Source organism: Conger conger, chromosome 6 (assembly GCF_963514075.1).
Source record: "Conger conger chromosome 6, fConCon1.1, whole genome shotgun sequence".
NCBI classification, from domain to species: Eukaryota; Metazoa; Chordata; class Actinopteri; order Anguilliformes; family Congridae; genus Conger; species Conger conger.
This window is the reverse complement of record NC_083765.1, coordinates 44,367,149-44,390,583: the sequence shown is the minus strand read 5'-3', so window position 1 is coordinate 44,390,583 and position 23,435 is coordinate 44,367,149. Positions and strand designations below refer to the sequence as shown.

The 23,435-nt window shown below is 46.6% G+C and overlaps 1 protein-coding gene across 1 annotated transcript in view; it reads left to right on the top strand.

Annotated features, from left to right (window-relative positions):
- LOC133131721 (teashirt homolog 3-like) overlaps nucleotides 1-20,457 on the top strand; it is a 43,948-nt gene extending 23,491 nt beyond the window's left edge. The window contains exon 2 of the mRNA XM_061247143.1: nucleotides 15,792-20,457. Within this exon, the coding sequence (XP_061103127.1) occupies nucleotides 15,792-19,081 (3,290 nt within the window). The 3' untranslated portion in view covers nucleotides 19,082-20,457. The remainder of the gene's footprint in view (nucleotides 1-15,791) is intronic.
- The last annotated feature ends 2,978 nt before the right edge of the window (nucleotides 20,458-23,435 follow it).

The window sequence follows — 23,435 nt, the reverse complement described above, 5'->3', positions numbered from 1 at the left end:
CGGCTGCTTACCGCGCACTTTATTCCTTATTTATCGCCGGGGGGTTGTGGAAGTAGGGCTCGGAAAGAGGGGGAGAGGGGAGACTGCGGCTCTCAGTGTGAACACTTCGGGGGGGGGGGGGGGGGGGAATTTCCGTGTCGGAAGAGTGAGGTCATTTTTTAATAATAAAAATAATTGTTCTCGCTCTTTGGTTTTGACGCGCTGGGAAACGGGGGGGCTGATTTGCGGGGTCCCCCCCGTGCCCTGAGTAACAGGGCTTTTCCTGTCTACGAGGGCACCCCACTGCTCCACTCAGCAGGCCCTGGGAGGGAGGGGGGGGGGGCTGATTTAAAACAGGCACATCTCAACCTGAAAACACGGCCGGTCATGTCATACTGCAGTCTGTGCTGAGGCCTACTTCACTCTCTCTCTCTCTCTCTCTCTCTCTGTTCCTCTCTATTTTTTATTTATCCCTTTCTTTTCTCTCTGTCTCTCCGTCCTTTTTCTGTCTCTACTTTCATACTCACTGCCACTCCCGCTTTCTGTGCCTGTCTCTCTCTCCCTCCCTCTCCCCCTCTCTCCCTCTCTCTCCCTCTCTCCTCTGGCTGTTTCTCTCGTTCCGCTGCGTCTCTGGTCTCTCTTTCTCTCTCCCTCTCTCTCTCTCTCACTCTGTCAGGTGGTTTAGCTCAGTGAATGCCCTCGGTGGGGTTGCTCCTAGGTAACGGACTCATGTGTGTCAAAGCCCTGCTCATCCTCACACACACACACACACACACACACACACACACACACTGTCACTGTCCCACACTGTCTCAGTACAAGGCTTGGGCCAGTCACACAGAGAGCAGATGCGCGTGCACACACACACACACACACACACAGTTTCAGTGTGGGGATTGGGCCAGTCACACAGAGAGCAGACATTCTCCTGAGGAAATAGCCAAGGCTGTGATCTGACGTACTACTGGGATTTCAAGAGAGCTTACACACACCCCCACACACACACACTCACACACATACACACACACACACACACACGCACATACACACACCCCCACACACACACACTCACACACATACACACACACATACACACACACACACACACACACACATTTGGTCATGCAGAGGTTAATGGACACTTACCAGTCTCCGAGCCTCTGTAGTTTGCAGGGGAAATTGGACCTAAGGGGATCTCTGGTGGATCTAAACAGTGTTTCATGCATGAGCGCTTTCATGTGGCCCCTAGGCACACAGAAGCCATTTTCTCACCTTCAATAGCAGACTCCCAGCCAGACCCAGCCGTGCTGCACAGTCTACGGTGGTGATGGGAAATGTCCACATTTATCTAGCGCCTTTATCCAACGCGCTGTACAACTGATGCTCCTCATTCACCCATTCACACACACACACACACACACACACACACACACACAGCGATTGGCTGCCATGCAAGGTAATGGCGCAATTCAAAATGGCCGTCACATCGTAAGGCGTTTCATCCCCTGGTCTTGTGTCTCAAACCTGCAGACTAATATACAAAAAAAGAAAAACTCAAACCCACAACACTCTTCTCCTGTTGCCGGATGGTTTCAAACAGAAACTGAGCCCCGTTTGATCTGAGAGAAACAAACTTGCCGCTGACGGACGCAGAACGTGTGATATCTGTCATCAGCGGTATCAGATATGTTTTTAATGAACTGTTGGCAGATAAAATGCAAGCCTGACCTAATTTAGCACGGTTTCATATTCTGGTACATTCTATCATTTCAGCCCTGTGATTCTCATCCTTTTACGTAATTAATCATGCACAGTGAACAATGGAAACTGTAAGTTGATGCTGCTTGCTTTTTTATATATCTGCTGGGCAGTCGAGGCTAATCCCAAATTTAGTGAATGAAAAGGGCGTGTTTCTCAAGCGCATGACCTCCATTTGCTAGACGAGGCATTTTGGGACAACCTGGCGCCTTATTTTAAACCTTAAACTGCAGAAACGCCGTCAGGGCGACGGCACTGTTCGGTATGCGCACCTGACTTATGTTATCCCCCCCAAAGCTCATCCCGCTCTCCGTCATACCCCTGGGACAGCACGCCCTCGATCGAAAATAGATTCTCCACACCGGATTGGAGGTTCGACTCCACGGGATGCGCTTGCCGTCGGTGATACAGCTGCCTGCTGCTAGGAGCTGACCCGTATGAGGCTCGTGCTTCTCAAATTTTACTTCATTTTTTTATCTCTTTCACATTTGTGAGGGATTGGAAAGGAGGGCAGAGCCAGGCCCTAAAATAAACCCGTTAACCCTTCCCGTGCGGACCGGGTCCCGGGGCCCGGGGCCCCCGCTTTCAAAGGCTGGCCCCGGAGATCCGCATCAGTTGCCATCAGCCATTTTATAGCGGGATTATTTTGAAAGAACACTTTGAAATGGTCGCTCGCAGCATTCCTGGCGAAGAGAAAGAAAAGAAAAACAGCTTTGCACCCTCGCAGAATCACTTGATCTTTTTCCGCGCGGCGTCGAGGGCTGCCAATGTCAATATTGTGTGAAAGGAAGCCCTTGGTCCTATCAGGCTCTTCTGAAGACTTTTGTTTTTACTGTACCTTCTGACACGCCTGTATTTATACAGAGGAACTCGCGAAAAACAATAGGCCCTTGTTTTATTTTCGGGTAGGTCAGAGGAAGGCCAGTTTCATGGCTTTCTCAATCGGAAGCCTCCTGCAGTTAGATTTAATCGTTTAAATGTGGAAAAATCCCTAACTGCTTCATCGTCTCGGCTTCCAGAGTGTTTATCGCTGATCCCAGCCTTTGTGATCTGTGCTTGAAGCTGGAGCTCAGGTTTTTAAAAGCAGTAATTTACTTCCAGGAACCTATTTTTTATTCTAATTGTTATCATTATGATTAAATTGTTTTCCCTCAAACAGGCTCTTTCCCCAGCTGTGTTCTGTGAATAATTTATCAAATTAATGTGGTGTTTTTAATATATTTCCACACAGACATATTATTCCCACGCAGATATTATATTATATTTAGTGGTAGGACAATAGCAAGCTTTGCTGGGCTGAATGGCCTGTTCTCACCATTATGTTATGTTATTATTTTTGCTCAACAGTGTTAGTAGCGACCACTATGTGAATATGCACATATTTTAGAATGTTAAGGCTTGGTGCTAAATCTCTTTTGCTGAAGTAAAAATAAAATGTCACAGTAGATTTCTACAATACATTAGGCTTGGTCTACTCTTGGAGAAAATATGTCTGTTATTTGGCCAGTTCATAAGGCCTGCTTCTCAGATACTGACTCAAACAATGGCACAGAATGACTGATTACAATCAGTTACATATTCTTTGTCATATTACAGCAGAAATGAGTGCAAGATGGTGATTGGGTAGTATTCATGGGTTCTTGGTTGAGACGCCTTCCCCTGTGCATTCTGGGTAATGCCCACTCATCTCTCTCTTCCTCCACTGGTTTCCTCCCTCGCTCTCCCCCTCCCTCCCCCCGCTCCTCTCAGCTGGTGTCCATGTTCTTGTCATGCAGCGTGTGTGATGCGGGGCTCAGCAGTGTCTTAATTACGCATCCTGTTTACATCCGTGTGTTTGATTATGGCACGTACTGCGCGATCCCTGAGAGAGCTGCTCAGTTCCGCACCCCCAAGCCCCCGCTCCCTCCCCCGCCCGTCTCTCCAGCTGGGCTTGGGGGACGTGAAGGTCGAGGGGGGGGGGGGGGGGGGGGGGGGGGCGTTACCATGCTGAGAGTACTCTGTACCACACCCCTGTGATAAGCATTCCCCGTCAATGGTGCCTTTGTTTCTTCTTACATGTTTCAGACTGATCTACCTCAGAAACTGTAGTGCCCCTCACAATGGCTGATTGACTGACTGACTAACTCACTCACTCACTAACTTGCTGACTGACTTGACTGACTGACTGACTGACTGATTGACTGACTGCTTAACTCGCTGACTGACTGACTGATTAACTTGCTGACTGACTGACTCGCTGAGTGACTGACTGACTGATTAACTTGTTGACTGACTGACTTGCTGACTGACTGACTGACTGACTGACTGACTGATTAACTTGCTGTCTGACTGACTGGCTGACTGACTGACTGACTGACTCGCTCACTGACTGACCGACTGAGTAACTTATAATTAAAAACAGTATCTTAATTATACCACTAGGTGGCCAGCACGGATTAATATGGTAACAACTACAGCAGTCACAGCCCCTGACCAGTGCAGTGCCTTTCATTGGTTGGGTGATTTTCCCAGACCCAATAAGATCACGGCTCATTTCCTGCGGGGTTATGAGGCCCTTGTGGCTCCGCCCGTACTGCTGGGGAGCCAATGACAGAGCAGCTCAGTGAGCAGATGATCACACACTCTGTGTGAGCTGTGTTCAGAGATGTCACACGTCCACAGACACACCACACCAGCAGTATGACTGCTGTGCTCTTACAATCCCTCTGTATATCAGCTTCCAAAAAGCCATTCAAACAATCTGGGACTCCTGAAGGTGTGCGCACACACACACACATACATAAACACACACACATAAACACACACATGCACAACACGCATGTGCGAAATGAGCCCATGATAAATTTTTTTTGGTTTCTGAAACTAACTATATAACTATGATTCTCGAGTTGTTATTTTGCCATTATCTTGAGATCTCAAGAAAATTGTCTTGTTATCTCAAGGAAACAGATTCTGTTATAACATAAAAACTACATGAATAACTCAAAATCTCTGTAAAACAAAGAAAATTGCCCTGTTATCACAGGAAAATGTGTGAAAACATGTCCTTTTAAGGCTCCATACTAATGTCCTCCATAGCTGCCTTTATTTCCCTTATTGTGTGTTGGAGGTACATTATCAGTGTGTTTGAGGTGCATTGTCAGTGTGTTGGAGGTACATTATCAGTGTGTTGGAGGTGCATTATCAGTGTGTTCACAGAACAGGATGACTGAGCTAGCTGGATAACTGCGCTGAGTAAAACCTGGAACCCTCCTCAATCTGGAACATGGACTAGTAAAAAGAGCTGTTTACTCAGTGCAGTTATCCAGCTAACTCAGTAGTATTGCTTTATGATACAGGGTATCTACGCTGGACTAGGGGATCCTTCCCTCACACCCACACCCCAAACTGTGTGTATACATATTTACTTCTAAAAATGTATTTGCATTGTTTGTACATGTCTGTATGTCTGTGTGTATATCTGTGTATTTTTGAGTGTGTGCGTGTGTGTGTGTGCATGTGCCTGAGTATGTGTGTGTGCATGTGTGTATGTGTGAGAGAGAGAGAGAGAGAGAGAGACAGACAAAATGCACAGCACTGCACTCTCAGTTTCTCTAATGGTCATTTTTCTGCTAGCTTTGAAATGAAACACTCCAAAAAAAAATTATGAAGGCTTAAATCATTTTCTTTGCTGTTTTTTTTGGCAGATACGTTCTGTTGTGTTTTGACTGGAGGGAATTCAAGGAGAGGCAGATCATCTTTGGCTTCAGTGATTACAGATCCTTCACGAAACACAATGTGATTAGCCTGCACATTTGGCTAATATTGTATCATCCATCCTGCTGCAGGAGAGCTTTTACATGGACCCAGAGCTGCCATTTCAGTCCTGTGGGCCAAAGCCTCATTAACTGCTGGGACTTGTTTGCTGATGCAATAGCTCTTAATATCGTCTGCAATAGTTACTAATAAGTGATTGAACTTAGAACCTCTGGTCTCTGGGTTTTTAATATCAAGTGATTGAGCTGAGCATCTTGGAGAATTCGCCAAACGAGACAGTGTATAGGCTGTACCGCGGGTAACAGGATTAACGTAATTCAATCACTTAGAATCGGGTTCAGATTTAGACAACGTTTTGATATCTGTTCATTTTGAGGCCGCAAATTCGATCCCTTGAAGTAATTCTGTTCTGAAATCCAACACAGTTGCTAGAGTGTCTGCCTACACTTTACTTGAACCCCTCGACATAAGGCTGACATAACGCTGTCATAAAAGCTGTCACAAGACAGCATAACAGATGATGTCAGGTTATGTCAAATGACATAACGCGGTCATACTTTTATCTGTGCATTTTATAACACAAACATCTGTCATAGCATTTACCGCTAAAATTCTGACAGTCTTATGTCAACAGACATTATGTTATGTCATCTTGCGACAGCTGTTATGTCGTGTAAATGACAGTGTTATGTCGGCCTCATGGCGAGGGGTTCAGGTAAAGTGTTCCCTTCGTTTCTGTACAGGAAGTGACATAAATGCGGGCGATGTGTAAGAGGGCTGATGTGCCTTTAAGCCCACGCCCGGCTGCTCTGAGCACTCGTCCTGCATCAGCGTTTATTAGCTTAATAAATCACCTTTGTTGTCAATCAAGGCGCGCAGAATAATTGGATATGGTTGACGCCTTGTGTGATGGATTATGAATCGGTCCCGATTAAATTAAAAGATAATGCACAAAGTTAATGGTTTGTGTTTTGCAGTGTAAATTGCCTTGGAGCTTTGCTGTTTTCAGCTTGATTGCAGGGAGGTTTTTCTCTGCTTTAATCCCTGCCCCTGCCCAACTGAGACCTCCGACATAGTCATGTGCACTTTCCCTTATATTTAGGGATTTGTATCGGCTGAGGTAAACATTTTTCCCCTATAGAGAGCAAAATACCGAGAGTAAACATCTTTCCTTTTTACAAAGTAAAATAACAAGAGTAAACATCTTTCAACTACAGAGAGCTAAGTACAATACTCTACTTTATGAACTCTTAAGAGTTCCTAATACAAAGTAAAATACTGAGAGTAAACATCTTCCCATATAGAGAGTGAACTATTCACTGTCATGGAGGATAGAGCTCTGTCTTTTATACAGGGTAAAACCTCACCCTTATAGATGGTAAACGGTTTCTTGTATGGAGGGAAAAGTAATCGCCTGATTACTACTCACCATTATAGTGGTTGAATTTGTTCTCACAGTGTAAGCTACGGACTCTGAAAATAGGTCAATTATGTACCTGTAAAAAGAGTGAAGTACTAAATTGCATGTGCATACTCAGTTTAGAAGAGTCTCCCTAGATGGTAAACTACTCACTGTTTCAGTTTATAACTCAACTAAACATTAGAGGAACTCAACTCCCTTTACACAGGGTAAACTAACCTATTCCTTTTATTGAGGCTAAGAATCTCTTTCTTATAGAGGGTAAACTAGCCTATGCGCCTAAAGCTTGGTCTTTTAGGGGGTTACTTGCATAGCTTACTATAGATTTTACATTGCCATTTATCGATAACAGCTGGATGCTAGCTGAATTGTGGTAAAGTGTGATAAGGTCCTGCAACTACCTTATCTGGAGTTTGAAGCTGAGACTCCTCGGTCTTGTGGTTACCGTGCTCCACCCTAAACCCCCAAATTATGTGCTGTCTACCCTACTGTTCCTCTGCCTCCTGTACCTCCCCACCTGGGCAGGTGACCAGACACAGTCCCACCTGAAGCATCGAAGCAATGTAATGTAATGTAATCGTCTTCGACTGATTTACATGACAGGAATGACGTTCACTGCTGTCGATCTGACATGCACTGTCTCTCTCCCCTCAGAGGGGAACAGACACAACACAAACTATAAAACGCATTTGCCTTCTGGTAGCAGGTGGGCTGGGCACAGTGACATTAGAAGATTGTTTGGGCATTTATTTCACCTCCGAGTCAGGGGACACCAAGAGGAGCTGGGAGGAAGAGAGAGAGAGGGAGAGGGAGGAAGAGAGGGGGTAACCGAGAGAGAGAGAGGGTAAAAGAGACTGGGAGTGAGGGAGGGAGAGAGAGGGAGATAGAGATAAAGAGCAGGAGAGAGGGAAAGAGGAGAGAGAGAATTGGAGAGAGAGTACGAGACAGGGAAAGAGAGTCAGAGAGCGGCAGAATGGGAGACAGAGAAAGAGAGAGGCAGTAGCCTTCATGTGCCGTCGAGTGCGAGCATCTGATTCGCCTTTCCGTCCACGGCAGCCCCTGCGTTATGGTAACAGTTTCTGTGACACGATCGGACGGCGGAATAACAACGTCGTTTTATTTCTCTCCGGGTCGCCCCCTCCCCAGCGTTTCCGTGCCGACCGCGGCAGCGGATCAGGTGACGTCCTTTGATCAGGCCCGTCCGGAGAGATCAGGGGAGACTGGCAGGTAACGGGCGCGGAAACGACACGACCAATCAGGCGCTGAAATAAGACGGGCCGCGCCTGTCACTCCCCCATTAGCCCCGCCCGCCTCGCGCTTGGCTGAGTGACACCCCCGCTGACCGCCTAAATCAGCCCGCTCTTACCATCGCGTGTTATCACCCAGAGTGCCTATTATTTCCCCAGTAACGCTTGTGTTAAGACCACAGGGATGAGCGGACAGCTCACAGGGACAGGAGTGGAGGGAGGGGTGAGTGTTTGTGTGTGTTTGTGTGTGTGTGCGTGTGTGTGTGTGTGTGGTGTGTGTGTGGGTGTGTGTGTGTGGGTGTGTGTGTGTGTGTGTGTGTGTGTGTGTGGTGTGTGTGGTGTGTGTGTGTGTGTGTGTGTGTGTGTGTGTGTGTGAGTGTGTCCCAGTCCCTTCAGAGTGCTAACAGGGCCCAAGCCTGGTATCCGACTGCATCTGTGTAGTTCTCTCCATCTCCTTCGCTCTGTGTCCTTCTGTCCTCCCTCTCCTCTCTCTCGCCCCTCTCCTCCCTCTCTGCCCTGTACGCCTCCTCATCTCTCCATTCTTTACCCTTCTCTCCTCTGTCTCCCTCTGATATCCCCCTCTTCCCTCTCATCTTCTGTTTCTCTCTTTCTCTCTCTGTACAAACAAACTGAGATACTCAACTGATTCCCACCCACTCGCCCCTTCCAGGACTGACCCAGTTCTGACCCAGGCCTAAGCCTGGTCTGACCCAGGTCTGATCCAGGACTGACCCAGACCTGACCCCCCTGCCCCAGACCTGACCCAGGAAAAGCCCCCTCTCCCCTGTGTAGAGGCAGAGTTAAATGAGGAAGCAGAGTGGTGTGCCCCCCTGCCCGTATCCTGTCTGCCCCTCTCCTGTGTGTTTACCCAGACCGGACACACCGGCCCAAAACGCTGCCCCGCCCTCCTTATTCGTCCTGCGTCCCATCAGCTCCCGGGGGGTGCAGCTGCAAACGGGGGGGCGACGGGGCGGGGAGTCACACCATTGGACAGGAGATTAGAGGGAAAATGCCAGTGTGGTTCGTCCCTCAGAGATTAGTGTAGTGTGATACTGTGATGATCATGAGTGAAGTTTCATAAGGGCGAGGCCACTAATCTGAGAGAGTCTTTGGATTCAGGCTTTAGGGAGCTGCGTGGAGCTGTGAGGTTTACATGGATCCCAGTGTGTGTGCATGTGTGTGCGTGTGTGTGTGCGTGCGTGCATGCGTGTGTGTGTGCTTGCATGTGTGTGTGCGTAAGCAGAAGAGAGAGCTAAGTCTCTGTGTGAGCAGCGCAGCACAATGTTGCCATCCCCATTCAAGCAATAACATCCTTAATAATCTGCCCTCTGAGGAAGTGTGTAATTAATTGCCTCTACTTTAGTGAACTGACTAAAACTACGTAGATGGGGAAAAATTTAATGAAATTGCGGATACAGGATGAGGACAAGAGAAAAGCCACTATCTCTGTAGATGGGGCGGGGCTATGCTCTGAATATACCCTCCGGGCCCTGATTGGCTGTTTCCCCCCTCACCCCTCCTCCCCTTCTCGTGATGGTGAAACACACAGACATGGCACTTTGTCTTTATTTCTGCATGTAAATCCAGGAAACGCTTTAGTCCAGCGGACATCGCCCGCGGAATCCGTTAACAAACCACCCATTTGCCCGTTTTTTTCTTTCTTTTTTTCTTTTTTCAAACCCAGTGTTTTTTTTTTTTTTCTCTCTCTCTGTCTCCCGGAGCGGTGTTAAGATGTCCGCCTTGTAAACGCAGTGATCGGAGCCGTGCTATTAGAGAGCGAACACACAAAAGGAGTGATCAGCTCTCTCATTACGGAGGCTGTCGTTGGCTGCCTCGTGTCAGCGAGTTAGCGTGGCGCTACGGGGGACTCGCGCGCGGAGAAAGCGCGTAATCTTCCCCCCGCCGTCGCCTCCTCTCTCAAGACTGCGTGTTTCACAATAACTTGTAATTACCCTGAAACGGATGCTTTTTCTTCATTTTTCTCCGGAACATTCCGCTTCGGGGTGCGTTTGCTCCTACGTTCTTTATTTCTTAGTCGCTTTTTTTCTCTTTTTTTTTTTTACTAAATCATGAACTGGAGTATTTAGCATTTTCTTGCTAAAAAGTTTTGCTTTTTTTGAGTGTGAAGCACTGTTAAGAATTTCAATTGTAATTTCCTTTCACAACATAACTTAAAAGTAACTTGCAGTATATCACTTCCCTCAATGATAAGCATTCACATCTGAAATAGGACACAGATAAAATGATCAGCTTCAGCTGTGCGTCAGCAAGAGTGCTGTGTCCCACTGGAGGATTCAAACCTGCTGGGTCCCGCCCTCCCCTGTTCACTCTCAGAGCCTGGAGTGTGTTTACAGCTCAGTCTGGGTCTCCAGAATGTGGAGGACTTTCAGGACTGCTGGCAATCCACACACACGTACGCGCACACACACTCGCACACAAAGATACGCACATGCACAAACGCATACACAAACCCGTGTGCACTGTGGTAGTGAGCTCTGTAGTCATCGGATACCTGGTGTTTCACAAAGCAGGATAACAGTTAGCTGTACAACTCCGCTGATTAAAACCCGGAACAGCTCTTTTCACTTCAGTCCACGTTCCAGTTTTATGAGGGTTCTGGGTTTTCCAGCTGACTCGGTAATCCTGCTTTTTGAAAAGGCCAGGTTTTTGGGGCTTTATGTCCACCCTGTGGTGCGGAAGCATGGGTGGTTGTGGGGTTTATTTAGCTGCGAAGGCTTGTGTTTTGCGTCCTCAGTGTTACGCAGTGCGGATGAAGTGTCCTCGGCCGTAGAACATTACCGCCCGTGCTCGATGTGCTCGATGTGTAAAACATTAGCGCCCGTGCTCGATGTGTAAAACATTACTGCCCATGCTCGATGTGTAAAACATTAGCGCCCGTGCTCGATGTGCTCGATGTGTAAAACATTAGCGCCCGCGCTCGATGTGCTCGATGTGTAAAACATTAGCGCCCGTGCTGGATGTGTAAAACATTAGCGCCCGTGCTGGATGTGTAAAACATTACCGCCCGTACTGGATGTGTAAAACATTAGCGCCCGTGCTGGATGTGTAAAACATTACCGCCCGTGCTGGATGTGTAAAACATTACCGCCCGTACTGGATGTGTAAAACATTAGCGCCCGTGCTGGATGTGTAAAACATTACCGCCCGTGCTGGATGTGTAAAACATTAGCGCCCGTACTGGATGTGTAAAACATTAGCGCCCGTGCTGGATGTGTAAAACATTACCGCCCGTGCTGGATGTGTAAAACATTACCGCCCGTGCTCGATGTGCTCGATGTGTAAAACATTACCGCCCGTGCTGGATGTGTAAAACATTACCGCCCGTGCTCGATGTGCTCGATGTGTAAAACGTTAGCGCCCGTGCTCGATGTGTAAAACATTACCGCCCGTGCTCGATGTGTAAAACATTACCGCCCGTGCTGGATGTGTAAAACATTACCGCCCGTGCTCGATGTGTAAAACATTAGCGCCCGTGCTCGATGTGCTCGATGTGTAAAATATTACCGCCCGTGCTCGATGTGTAAAACATTACCGCCCGTGCTCGATGTGTAAAACATTACCGCCCGTGCTCGATGTGTAAAACATTAGCGCCCGTGCTCGATGTGCTCGATGTGTAAAATATTACCGCCCGTGCTCGATATGTAAAACATTAGCGCCCGCGCTCGATGTGTAAAACATTACCGCGCTCCGCGTGAGTGACATACGCAGGTGATTCACAGGAAATCCTGCTGCTGCCTTCTTTACTGCCAGTGTTTGAAAACCTGTTCTGTTTTCTCATCGGACCACACTCTGTCATACCAGCGATCGCCAGTAGCCAGTTTGGGAATATGGGCAAATATATTGCTTCAATTTCCAATTTCCCCACTGTATTTATGGTTTTAATTAGGTTTGGTTTCTGGGGTAAATCTCTCTGCATGCACACGTGCACAAGCATACGCACAGAGACACACATGCGTGCAAACACACATGCAATCACGCACACACACACACACACACATCCAAAAGTAACGTCTTGTAATGGTTGCATGTCTCCATGGACAGCTTAATGTAGAAACAGGATTATATGCAAACAGTGAGCTACTGATGTTTTTCACTGAATATAGAATTAAGAGATATGAAATTTTCCTGAAATTGCCATGGGAACACCTCCAACCATTTTATTCCTCACAGAAAACTGAAGACAACACCAATGGCTTCTCCTAGCCTGGTGAATGTACTGATGCACTGACACATTTCTAAACAGAATCACACACATGCACACATGATTTTAGGTGCATGTGTGGATGGCTGCTCTTGTTTGCGATACTGACGATATGGCATTATGCCTGCACATTGTGTAAACCTGCATGTGTGTGCTTATGTAAGTCACTCAGCATAAACATGTCTGCTAAACACCAATAGAGTATGCAAATATGACCACAATCAGACATTGCCCACAGACTAGTAATACAATACATGCATTGTCAAATGTTATTTGTTTGCGGAGCTGTTTTTATAAAGTCATAAAGCCTTCTATGCTCATAGTATGCCACACGGAAATTGAACCTGTCTGATTTCAGGCTCAGTAGTTAACCAGTTTAGGATAGGTCAGTGTGAAAGAGTGCTGTAAAGAGTGCTCTGACATTAACAATCCGCATAGATACATTAGAAATGAAAAACAAATAAGCAGTTAGAACTGGTATCAGTGGTTCCTTTTAAGTCTGTTCTCTGGTTATTTCTGAGGCGTTGTTGGCTGTTAATGTTGAGCACACTTGGGGGAGGTTATTAGGCCAGAACTGTGGTATGTGGTAAGAGGGGTAAGACATTACAGATATTGATTTAGATGATATAGTAGTGTAGGTCGAGCATTTTGTGTTTTTTTCCTGTCCCCTTTCCATCAGAAAATGCCCCTTGGCGATTTTGTCCTGTCCGTTTAAGATACTATCAATTACTGTACCATGCCATGAACATACTCCTTATAGAACTCATGATTGTTAGTTTGGTGTGTCTCTCTTGCAAAAGTGATTGCAAACTCTATGAAACTAGCCTGGTTAAATAAACCTGGTTAAAAAAGGCTTAATAAAATTAATAAATAAAAAAACACTAAACTAAACTAAAAAGCAGGGTAAGGAATGCAATTATTTGAATATTGTTCAAAGCTGTGAAAGGGAGATAAAATTAAACTGCTGCCAATGAAAACCTGTTTTGCAGTGGGTGTTAGCTACGGGCTATATGTAGCACCTGGAAAACAAAACAAATCTGTGAATCTGTGAGGCGCTGTTGGCCATACCGTTACTCACCGTTTGATCAGAAGGGATCTGAAGGTTTCTGCTGTAGCTGTAGAATGTTCCGGAGGACTGATTCCTGCCTGTACTATACTGTGTGGACTCATAGCAGGCCTTGAATGTCTGTACTATACTGTTACACAGTGTGGACTCATGGCAGGCAGTGCATGCCTGTACTATACTGTTAAACAGTGTGGACTCATAACAGGTAGTGAATGTCTGTACTATACTGGTAAACAGTGTATCATAGCAGGCTGTGAATGACTGTGCTGTTTTAATGGCAGCATCGAGGAACTGGTTCAGAAGAAAGTTCTGAATCTAGCTAATTTTGTGGATGGGATTTTTTAAATGTATTTTTATTCATCTTTTGTTATTTGGTCCCTCTCTCTGAATGCCGGTCTGATTTAGTCCGGAAAAAGCAGTTACTGGGTCCCAGTTTGAAATTACATCACTGTCAAACAGGCCGAGGGCCAGATCTTTGGGTCTGTTTTATTCACGCCTTTTTTCCACCCCGTCCCCAAAACAAAACTATACAAAAACACACCCACTGGGGCGACTGGCATACCCCTCCAAGGTGAGGGCAAGGTCACCTTCCTGGCTCCTCGTAACAGGAGACGAGGTCAGTACGGCCGCCCAAAGCCGTGTGGTTTTCACATCACTTCGTACTCTACACACTTTCCTACTTATCTCCTCAAAACTCCAGCTCTTGTTCTCAAGTGCTGGTTTAATTAGGTTTGAAAGGTTGAAGTGGGGATCGTGTTTCAGGTGCCATTATCTCTGGCGGATTCCTCCCCTTTTCCTGTGTGTGTATGTTTGTGGTGATTGAACAGGTTTAGGTGGGGACTTGATAGCTCGATAGCGCAGTAGCTCGATAGCATACTAGCTTGGTAGCTGGCCTTGATGTGGTTGGATCTGACTACTTCCTCAGCATTGTTCGTTTAACAGCTGCTGTGGTTTGGAACAGATGGCTGTGTGTGTGTGTGTGCGTGCACCCATGAGTCTTTCAGTGCTTGTGTGTGCCTCTGTCTATGTTCAGGTTTGTGTGTACTCGCATGTGTGTGTGATTGTGATTTTTAACAATGCACAAAATTACTGTCTTTTCAAACTTTATATTTGATTTTAAGGAGATAAGGGTATAATATATACACTCATTGAGCACTTTATTAGGAACACCTGTACACCTACTTATTCATGCGATTATCTAATCAGCCAGTTGTGTGGCAGCAGTGCAATGCATAAAATCATGCAGGTACGGGTCAGGAGTTCAGTTAATGTTCACATCAACCATCAGAATGGGGAAAAAAATGTGATCTCTGATTTCGAGTGTAGCATGATTGTTGGATTTTTACACGCAGCAGTCTCTAGAATTTACTCAGAATGGTGTGGAAAAACAAAAAACCAGTGAGCAGCAGTTCTGCAGGCAGAAACGCGTTGTTAATGAGAAAGTTCAGAGGGCCCTTTTTAAAAATATATATATATATATCAGCTCATCAGAACATCATTTTCCTGTGGTTGATTCTTCAAGAATCTTGTAAAAATTCATTTAAAAACCTATTAACTATTTTAATCAGAGTAAATCAAGGGGAAAAAATCAGTTTACTCTTGCTTCTCTGCGCAAATATTTTCTCATTGTTTTTTTTTTCTGAAGTGAATCTGGGTAAAACCTAAGGTCAATTAAAACCGTACTTTCCTTGCCAATAAATAATCACTTTCCACCAGTGCGTAAATATTGAGGGAAAATTGCTCTGATGTTTTATAAATTAGGGAGATGTCACCCAGAGAGTTTTGTGTGTTCGTTTGATTTACGGCACTGCTTGTCCTACGTCTTCGGTGAGTGAAAAGTCGTGCTTAATTCAAATTCGTGAGTCTGTTAGCAAATGCAATAGAGGCAGATGAAGCACAAGACGCATTAACTGAGAGCAGAAACTGTCTCTGAGCTTGATCCAAGCCATTTGTTTCCTCACAAGTGAATGCCATTTCCGAGATGTGCTTCCTTAATTGCAAATTTAGTTTACTTTCAAACAGTTGCTCCTTGAAATAAATAACGTCTTTGAAAGAGGCTTATTTTTTTGTTGCCGTGCAATAGAATTTACACAATAAATAAGAACGGAAGAGAAAAAATCTTGGAAGCTTGAAAAAGAGAAATATTTGTTATTTATTTTCAGGTTTAGATACATCACTCATACCAGATTTATCGTATGAATGGAATTTGAAAGATCTTTTGTGCTAGACAGATTGCTAACTCCAAGAAAACAACTCCTCTTTGGTGTATTTAAAAAAATATATCTGCAGTGATATTTTTTTTCTTTATTCAAACTAAATCACTTGTTTCTTCATGTCTTTCAGCATATGTTCCTGAAGACCTGAAGGAAACTGCCTTGCTCGATGAGGGTGTGGAAGAGACAGATGTTGCGATGGAGGAGGAGCCCCCAGCCAAGTACAGATGTTCAGAGGAGGACTTGCCCGGCAAGGACCCCCCGGGCCTCCGGGACTCCCCCACGGGCGGGCTTTCCAGCCGTGAGATTGACAGCGAGTCGCACCTCAGCGAGTCCAGCGACCGGATGTCCGACTTCGAGAGCGCCTCCATCAAAAACGAGGAGACGCTCAAAGAGCCTTCGATGACGCCAACACCAACAATGAAGCCAGTGGTGGGCGAAGAGGCCACTGCCGGACCAGATAGCTTGGACCGCATGAAGGCCATCTACACCAGCTTCCTGACCAACTCCTACTGGTCGTCTCTCAGCCTGAACTTGGCCCAGTCAGAGGTGGAGAAGTCCCAGAAGAGCAGCAGCAGCAGTAGCAGCAGCAGCAGCAGCAGCTGCAGCAGTGGCGGCTATGACTGGCACCAGTCTGCCATCGCCAAGAGCCTGCAGCAGGCCTCCCAGAGCAACCAGCTTTCCCCGGAGCCGAACCTCTTCAGCACCGTGCAGGTTCAGCCGCAGAAGCCCAAGCTGTTCGGCTCGGTCTTCACCGGGGCCAGCAAGTTCCGCTGCAAGGACTGCAGCGGCGCCTACGACACCTTGGTCGGCCTGACCGTTCACATGAACGAAACCGGCCACTACCGGGACGACAACCACGAGAAGGATGGCAAGGGCGCCAAGCGATGGTCCAAACCACGCAAGCGCTCCCTCATGGAGATGGAGGGTCAGGAGGACGCCCAGCGGGTACTGAAATGCATGTACTGCGGCCATTCCTTCGAGTCTCTGCAGGACCTCAGCGTCCACATGATCAAGACCAAACATTACCAGAAAGTGCCTCTTAAGGAGCCTATGAACCCTGTGGCTACCAAATTAATGTCCTCCCTCCGGAAAAGAAGCCCCGTGGAGCTGGAACATCCCAGCTCCCCAGAATCGCCCGCGGGGACCCCTAAACCCCCCCTGTTGGACACCGTCCTGCAGAAGGCCACCCACCAGTACGTTACCTCCAGAAACCGGCAGGGGCAACAGAACGGCACCAGCTATGCCTGGCAGTTTGAGTCGCGGAAGTCCCAGATCCTAAAGTGCATGGAGTGCGGGAGCTCGTACAACAACCTGCAGGAGCTGACCGCACACATGATGGTGACAGGACACTTCATGAAGGTCACAAACTCCTCCGTCAAGAGAGGCAAGCACGTCACAGAGTCCCTGCTCACGCCGCTGCTGTCCGCCCCGGCCGAGAAGAAGTTCCAGTCCGTGCCGCTGGCTGCCACCACGTTCCCTGCCCCGCCTGCGGTGACATCCGCAAGCATCTCCCCACATCTCCGCATGGAGATCAAGGAGGAGGAGAAAGAGAAGTCTTGCACCACGGAGATTGGTGACAAAGATTCTCCGGCACCTGTAGAGGAGGAGAACAAAGATGATGTGAAAGCAAATGTTTCCAAATATCACTACTTGACTGAAGATGACCTGAAGGACAGTCCTAAAGGAGGGTTTGACATTCTCAAATCTCTGGAAAACACTGTAACGTCGGCCATCAACAAAGCGCAGAATGGAACCCCGAGCTGGGGAGGCTACCCCAGCATTCACGCCGCCTACCAGCTCCCAAACCTTGTGAACCTCTCCTTGGCTTCCTCTGAGAAACATTCTCACCTGAAATACATGTTCGCAGGAGAGTCTCTGTCCCCAAATAAAAGCCAAGTGCATGTCCCACCCACCGGCTCACCTCTGCCCCAAAACAACTTCCATGCAATGGAGGAGCTTGTCAAGAAGGTCACAGAGAAAGTGGCCAAGGTCGAGGAGAAGATGAAGAACCACAGGGCCAAAGCGTCTCCGCACAGACGGGCGACACCCTCTCCCTGCAGCAGTGACACAGGGGGCTCCTCCAGAAGGAACTCCCCCAAAGACAGGAGGGCCGAAACCCCTGAGGCCAACAGCGTTAACCACAAAAACTGTAATGGCAATAGCCTGGCGAAGGAGACGCTTGAGAATGGGACGGACTCTGCAAAAATCCCGCCGTCTGCTCTCTGCGGGAGCACTGCCATCATTACAGACCACCCGCCTGAGCAGCCGTTCATTAACCCCTTAAGTGCGCTTCAGTCCATCATGAACGTTCACCTGGGCAAAGCCGCCAAGCCGGCGTTGCCGACCATGGACCCGATGAGCATGCTGTTCAAAATGAGCAACAGCCTGGCGGAGAAGGCCGCAGTGGCCACCCCGCCGGCTCAGACCAAAAAGAACGGGCAGGCGGAACGCTACTTCTATCAGGCCAGTGAGGATCAGCCTATCGATCTGACCAAAGGCAAGCGTGGCAAAAGCGGTTCACCCGGGTCCACTCTGCCACCGCCCACGTCTACGTCTACGTCTACGCCATCCTCGATTCCCTTTTCCTCTCTGTCATCCGTGACTATGGCGAAGACGTCCTTGGCGACACCGTTCATTTCAAACTCGCCCGTGCGCGAGAACGCCTTGTCGGACATCTCGGACATGCTGAGGAACCTGACAGAGGGTCACATGTCCAAATCCTCCACGCCCGCCAGCCTGTCAGAACAGCCGGACCCAGAGGGCTTGACCCTAGAGGAGCCGGAAGAGTCTTCGCCGGCCCAGAAAAGGAAGGGACGGCAGTCCAACTGGAACCCCCAGCACCTGCTGATCCTCCAGGCCCAGTTCACCTCCAGCTTACGGCAGGGCGCGGATGGGAAGTTTGTCATGTCGGACCTCAGCCCCCAGGAGCGGATGTACACCTCCCGCTTCACCGGCCTCTCCATGACGACCATCAGCCACTGGCTGGCCAATGTAAAATACCAGCTGAGGAGGACTGGCGGGACCAAGTTCTTGAAGAACCTGGACTCGTGCAACCCCGTGTTCTTCTGCAGCGACTGTGCCTCGCAGGTCCGGACTCCCTCCGCATACATCACGCACCTGGAGTCACACCTGGGCTTCAGGCTGAGGGACCTGGCCAAACTGTCGACCGAGCAGACGGGCGCTCGGCACGCCAGAGGTCTGTCGGACAAGCTGCTCCTCGCTCAGTCCCCCTCCCCCTCTCCCTCGCCCAGCCCCTCGCCCTCCCTGGAAGATGAGGGGAACGGGACGCCCTATCAGTGCAAGCTTTGCAACCGGACTTTTGGAAGTAAACACGCCATCAAGCTCCACCTTAGCAAGACGCACGGGAAGTCTCCCGAGGACCACCTCCTCTATGTGTGTGAGCTGGAGAAGCAGTGAGGCCAGCCTAGGACACGACACGCACTCCTGCTCGCCTGCTAGCTGACGGTTTTAAAAAAAGAAAAAGAAAAACTGCACAAGATGCCGTAAAACTACTGTCTAGATTTTGCACACAATTTATCTTTGGAGGAGACTTACTCTGGCCCAAAATTTTTTTTTTTTGGTTATTGTTTTCAAAGATTTATTTTCTAATTGTACAGCGTTGAATAGAGAGGTGCTGCATTATTAGCTGTTGTTACACTAAAAGTATGAAGGGTTAAAAAAAACACCATTTCAAATGAAGTGGTGTATGTTTGAAATTTGTGTAAATTGCTTTCCTGTTTCATTGCATCCTCGAGATGCGTAAAGTCGCATGCATTTATGGGCTGTTTAGTTGAGCTTTTTGAAACTAAATATGGTCCACTTTTTCTTTGATATAATGTGACCTGTATGCTGGGATCAGCATCTGGCCTTTAACCCTCTGAGTACGGTCAAACTCTTCTGCTTTAACACTCAAACCCAATATTTAGGGGACATGTCATGAGATAAATACAGGCCAAATGGATTTATCTGAAAGACACTTATGTTTCTTATTTTCAACCGTTACAAATCATTCACTAGATTTATGTCCTGCAAAGATGGATCAATCCAAATCTGAAAGCATTTTTTCATGAAATCAGGGGCCTTTATGAATTCAGGTCTGTGTAAGAAAATGTATAAATATATGAATATATATAAGCAGTTCCTGTCTAAATTATGCATCATTTTTTTATATTTTTAATTTAAAAAGACTATTACTATGTATTGGTGCACAATATATGAAGACATTAATAAAATTGTTTTGCACAAAATTTTATAAATGTTATTTAATCAAATTACAGAAATAGAAAAAAAAAGCTTTTTTTTTTTCCATCTCGTGCTCAAAGGGTTAAACCTCTGGTACAAATCTGTACTGTAAGATAACATTTGTACAAAAGATGCTACTTTAAAAATAAGGTATTCCATGATACAATGTCTTATTTATAAGTGCTCTTGGTTGTCATTTCATAACGTAGAATGCCTTTTGTATTGGTAACTCTTTATTTGTTGTTACGTTTAATTGCTCTCCTGTAATTCCATATTGCAGCTTTATCTTTTAGGGAAATGAGGTAGCCATGGTTACCAGCACACTGATTGACAGTTTGGCGGTATTTTTGGCAGTTAATTTGCAGAAGTAACTGACAGATGACAGCGTATGAAAATCTCTGTGTAAAATATCAGCATGTAAACAGCACAGACACTGTCAAAGCCCTCTGCTCTGTGTTTTTTTTCTGTTGATGACAATGAAGCACCGATTATATGAATTCATATAACCTTTTTTTCTACTGAATCATTAAAAACCTTTTTTTTTGCTATGATTTTGTGTCTGCCTGGCAGTTGGGTCTGTGATGTACCGCGGATGATGATGAGCACATTAAAATGAAATTCTGTTCGGTGTCAGAGGGTGGCGATGGCTTGACGGGCGGGGTTGCCGAAGCCTGACAGCGAGGGAAGGGGTGCGGAAACTCCCGCCGATGTTTTCGGGAAGCACCGCTGCCAATCACAGCTGACCCCCAGTACCAGCTGAAGGGGCAGGTTGTCGCCTGAAGGCACAGAAGTTACAGGACAAATGTCTTCTGTGAATTTGCCTACGTTCGACACATTACAAGGTGGGTCCTGCCGTTCTCTGCAAAAAATTTTGAGAAAGCGAATTCCAAAAAAAGCCTGCTCTTCAAAGGATCGGTGACGGATGTCGCTGATTACAGGGCCCGCCAAAAGCCCTCCTCTTCACGCCAGTTCCAGTGCATGAGTCACCCGACATTTCCTGCCAGGGTGTGGCCATTTCCTTTCCACCTGTGATGAAAGTCAAAAGTAATACGCGGAGAAATAAAAACGATAATTTTAGGCCGTGAAAAAAAAAGTCAGGTTATTTGCAGATTTTCATTTATTTTGCACTCCCACTTACTATATGTACAGTACACGGCATATATATATAGCCCTCACACACACTAGATAGACAGTGATTGCGCATTCCTCAGCAGGGAATAAAATGATAGTATTCATAGCAGCCTAATTACACCCGACTTCCATTTTGTGCTTAAAAAAAGACTGACTTGTTCTGGCTTTATCCGAGATGACAACAATGCGGCATTAATGAGTATGTGACTGTGGCATTCTGTTTCACATAGAGGAAGGGAGAAAGAAAGAGAGAGAAAAACGCATTTCCAAACGGATGCGTAGCTAGCTGGAGGCCGTTGGCAGCGGCGGGCAGCGCAGTGGGAGAATGCGCCTGAAATTACAGGAGGATAATCGTTCGCAGGATGGGCGGGAGGGAGGGAGGAGGGCGTCTTCAAACGGCTGTGATTTCTGTCCCGAATCGCCGAATATGCTCCGCGTCATCGCCGCGGCAACCGTCAGAGGCCAGCGGGAGAGGCTGATTGGAGGAGACGGGGCACTGCTGCGGCCGGGCGACGTCAGAGCCCAACCCCCGCAGCCGTGGCCGTTCAAGGCTCCCAGACCGTTAATTGCAAAGAAAACACGCGTGAAATTGAAGTGTAGGAAAGACGCTTTTCGTTCCCCCCGCCCCCCCCCCCCCCCCCCCCCCCTCACTTCTGAGAGAAGAGAAGGAGAGACGTTTCAAACAGCCTGCAGGATATGATGCCCGAACAGTTAAACTGCTTCTTTCAAACACGGTGATCAGAGATGGGCGTAGAACATGGCCTTATGATTATGAGAATCATAAACTATACACCTTACACAGTATATATATTTATGTTGTGTATCATTTTTTATTTTAGAAATATTTATTTAGCACCAGGCTTCTGCTAAACATTTTAAATTAAAGTGCTAAAAAGTAACCTGCGTGACAAGTTTCCTATATGCAGTAGTTAATATTCTCACACATTTTTGTGTTTATTATTATCTGGCTATATGGACTTAAAATATTACTTGTTTCTAAGTGGATGCAGTGGCACAAGTGTAAGATAGTTAAAGGAACTGCACCCATCATGAAAATACCGTGATTTTTGAAACCTCTCATAACATTGTTTTAGCTATGAAGAGCCTATTAACCAGCATTTCTTCCATAGCTTACATTTAGCTTGTTTTCCATTCTTCCAGCTGGAAGCAATTTCCCCGAAGCAACCCCGTGTTAAGTGCGTTTCTCAAGGGTACGACCACCGCAAAGCACCTGGGAATTTCACCAGCGGCTGCTGGGCTACACGCATTGACCGTTTTAACCCTCTTCAGCCAATTCCACTCTCGTAAACGTTCCTCCTTAATTTTCCCAACTTTATTACTGTAACTCTTAGGCATGCTAATTACGGTAAGCCTGTATATTCTTCATTAAAAATAAAAAATAAACGACGTGGAAAGTCCGGCCTTGTGGCTGAATGCATGGCCATGCCAGTGCATTAGCAGCGCAGGAAATCAGGGCCTGCAGAAGAGAGCAGTAAACCGCTCTGCAGTGTTTCGCGCACAAAGTGCGTTACAATAACGTGTGATGAATGCGCAACACTGACTTTACAGTGCCCTGATGTGCTCAGGAATATACATGCAAGATGAGAATCCTTAACGGGGATTTCAGAAGCACACTTGACCACGGGAAATCGATATGCTACGCAGATTAGAGGGCAATCTGCTCCGCGTAAGTGTCTCTCTGGCAGCTTCCCTTTGAGAGGCAGACTGTGCAGTCATCTTTCAAAAGGTTATTAAATCTAGTAACACACAAAAAAAAGATGCACAAAATATGATCTGTGCAGATATAGATCCAGGTGTGTGTGTGTGTGTATTTATGAGGATGTAGTGTGAGGATTTAGTGTTATGCCGTGCCCAGTTTACATATTTTATGCTGTCTATTTTGACTCCCACAGCAAGAAGAGAACTCCCCTTAAATCTAATGGAAAAGAATGCTGTGTTACAGCAGTATTTAAAAATGAATGATACTCCAAGATTAGTGGAGCTCCACTCCACTAATAAAATAAAAAAAATAAAAGTGGGGGCAGAACCATTGCAGAACCAAAGTTGTAATATCCCCGACTCAACGATAGCTGTGTCAGGTAATGCGAGTAGAATGTTCTCCACTGAACATTCTAATGTTGCTAACAGTCACTACTGGCAATTGAAAGCAATGTTCTAGAACACTTGAGAATTTTGAAAAAGAACAAACATAAAAAAAAGAAACATTTCAAAGGGTTAAAACAATTAAGCAGTGACATGAGAAACTCCAGCCAATGCTGGGTTTAGACATGCAAAGGTCCGTGCTGTAAGCTAGGTCAAGGGAGAAAATGTCGTTAACGCATCCAATTTACATACCCAACTGATTATTACATCACTGAGCTAAAATAGAGAAATGTTC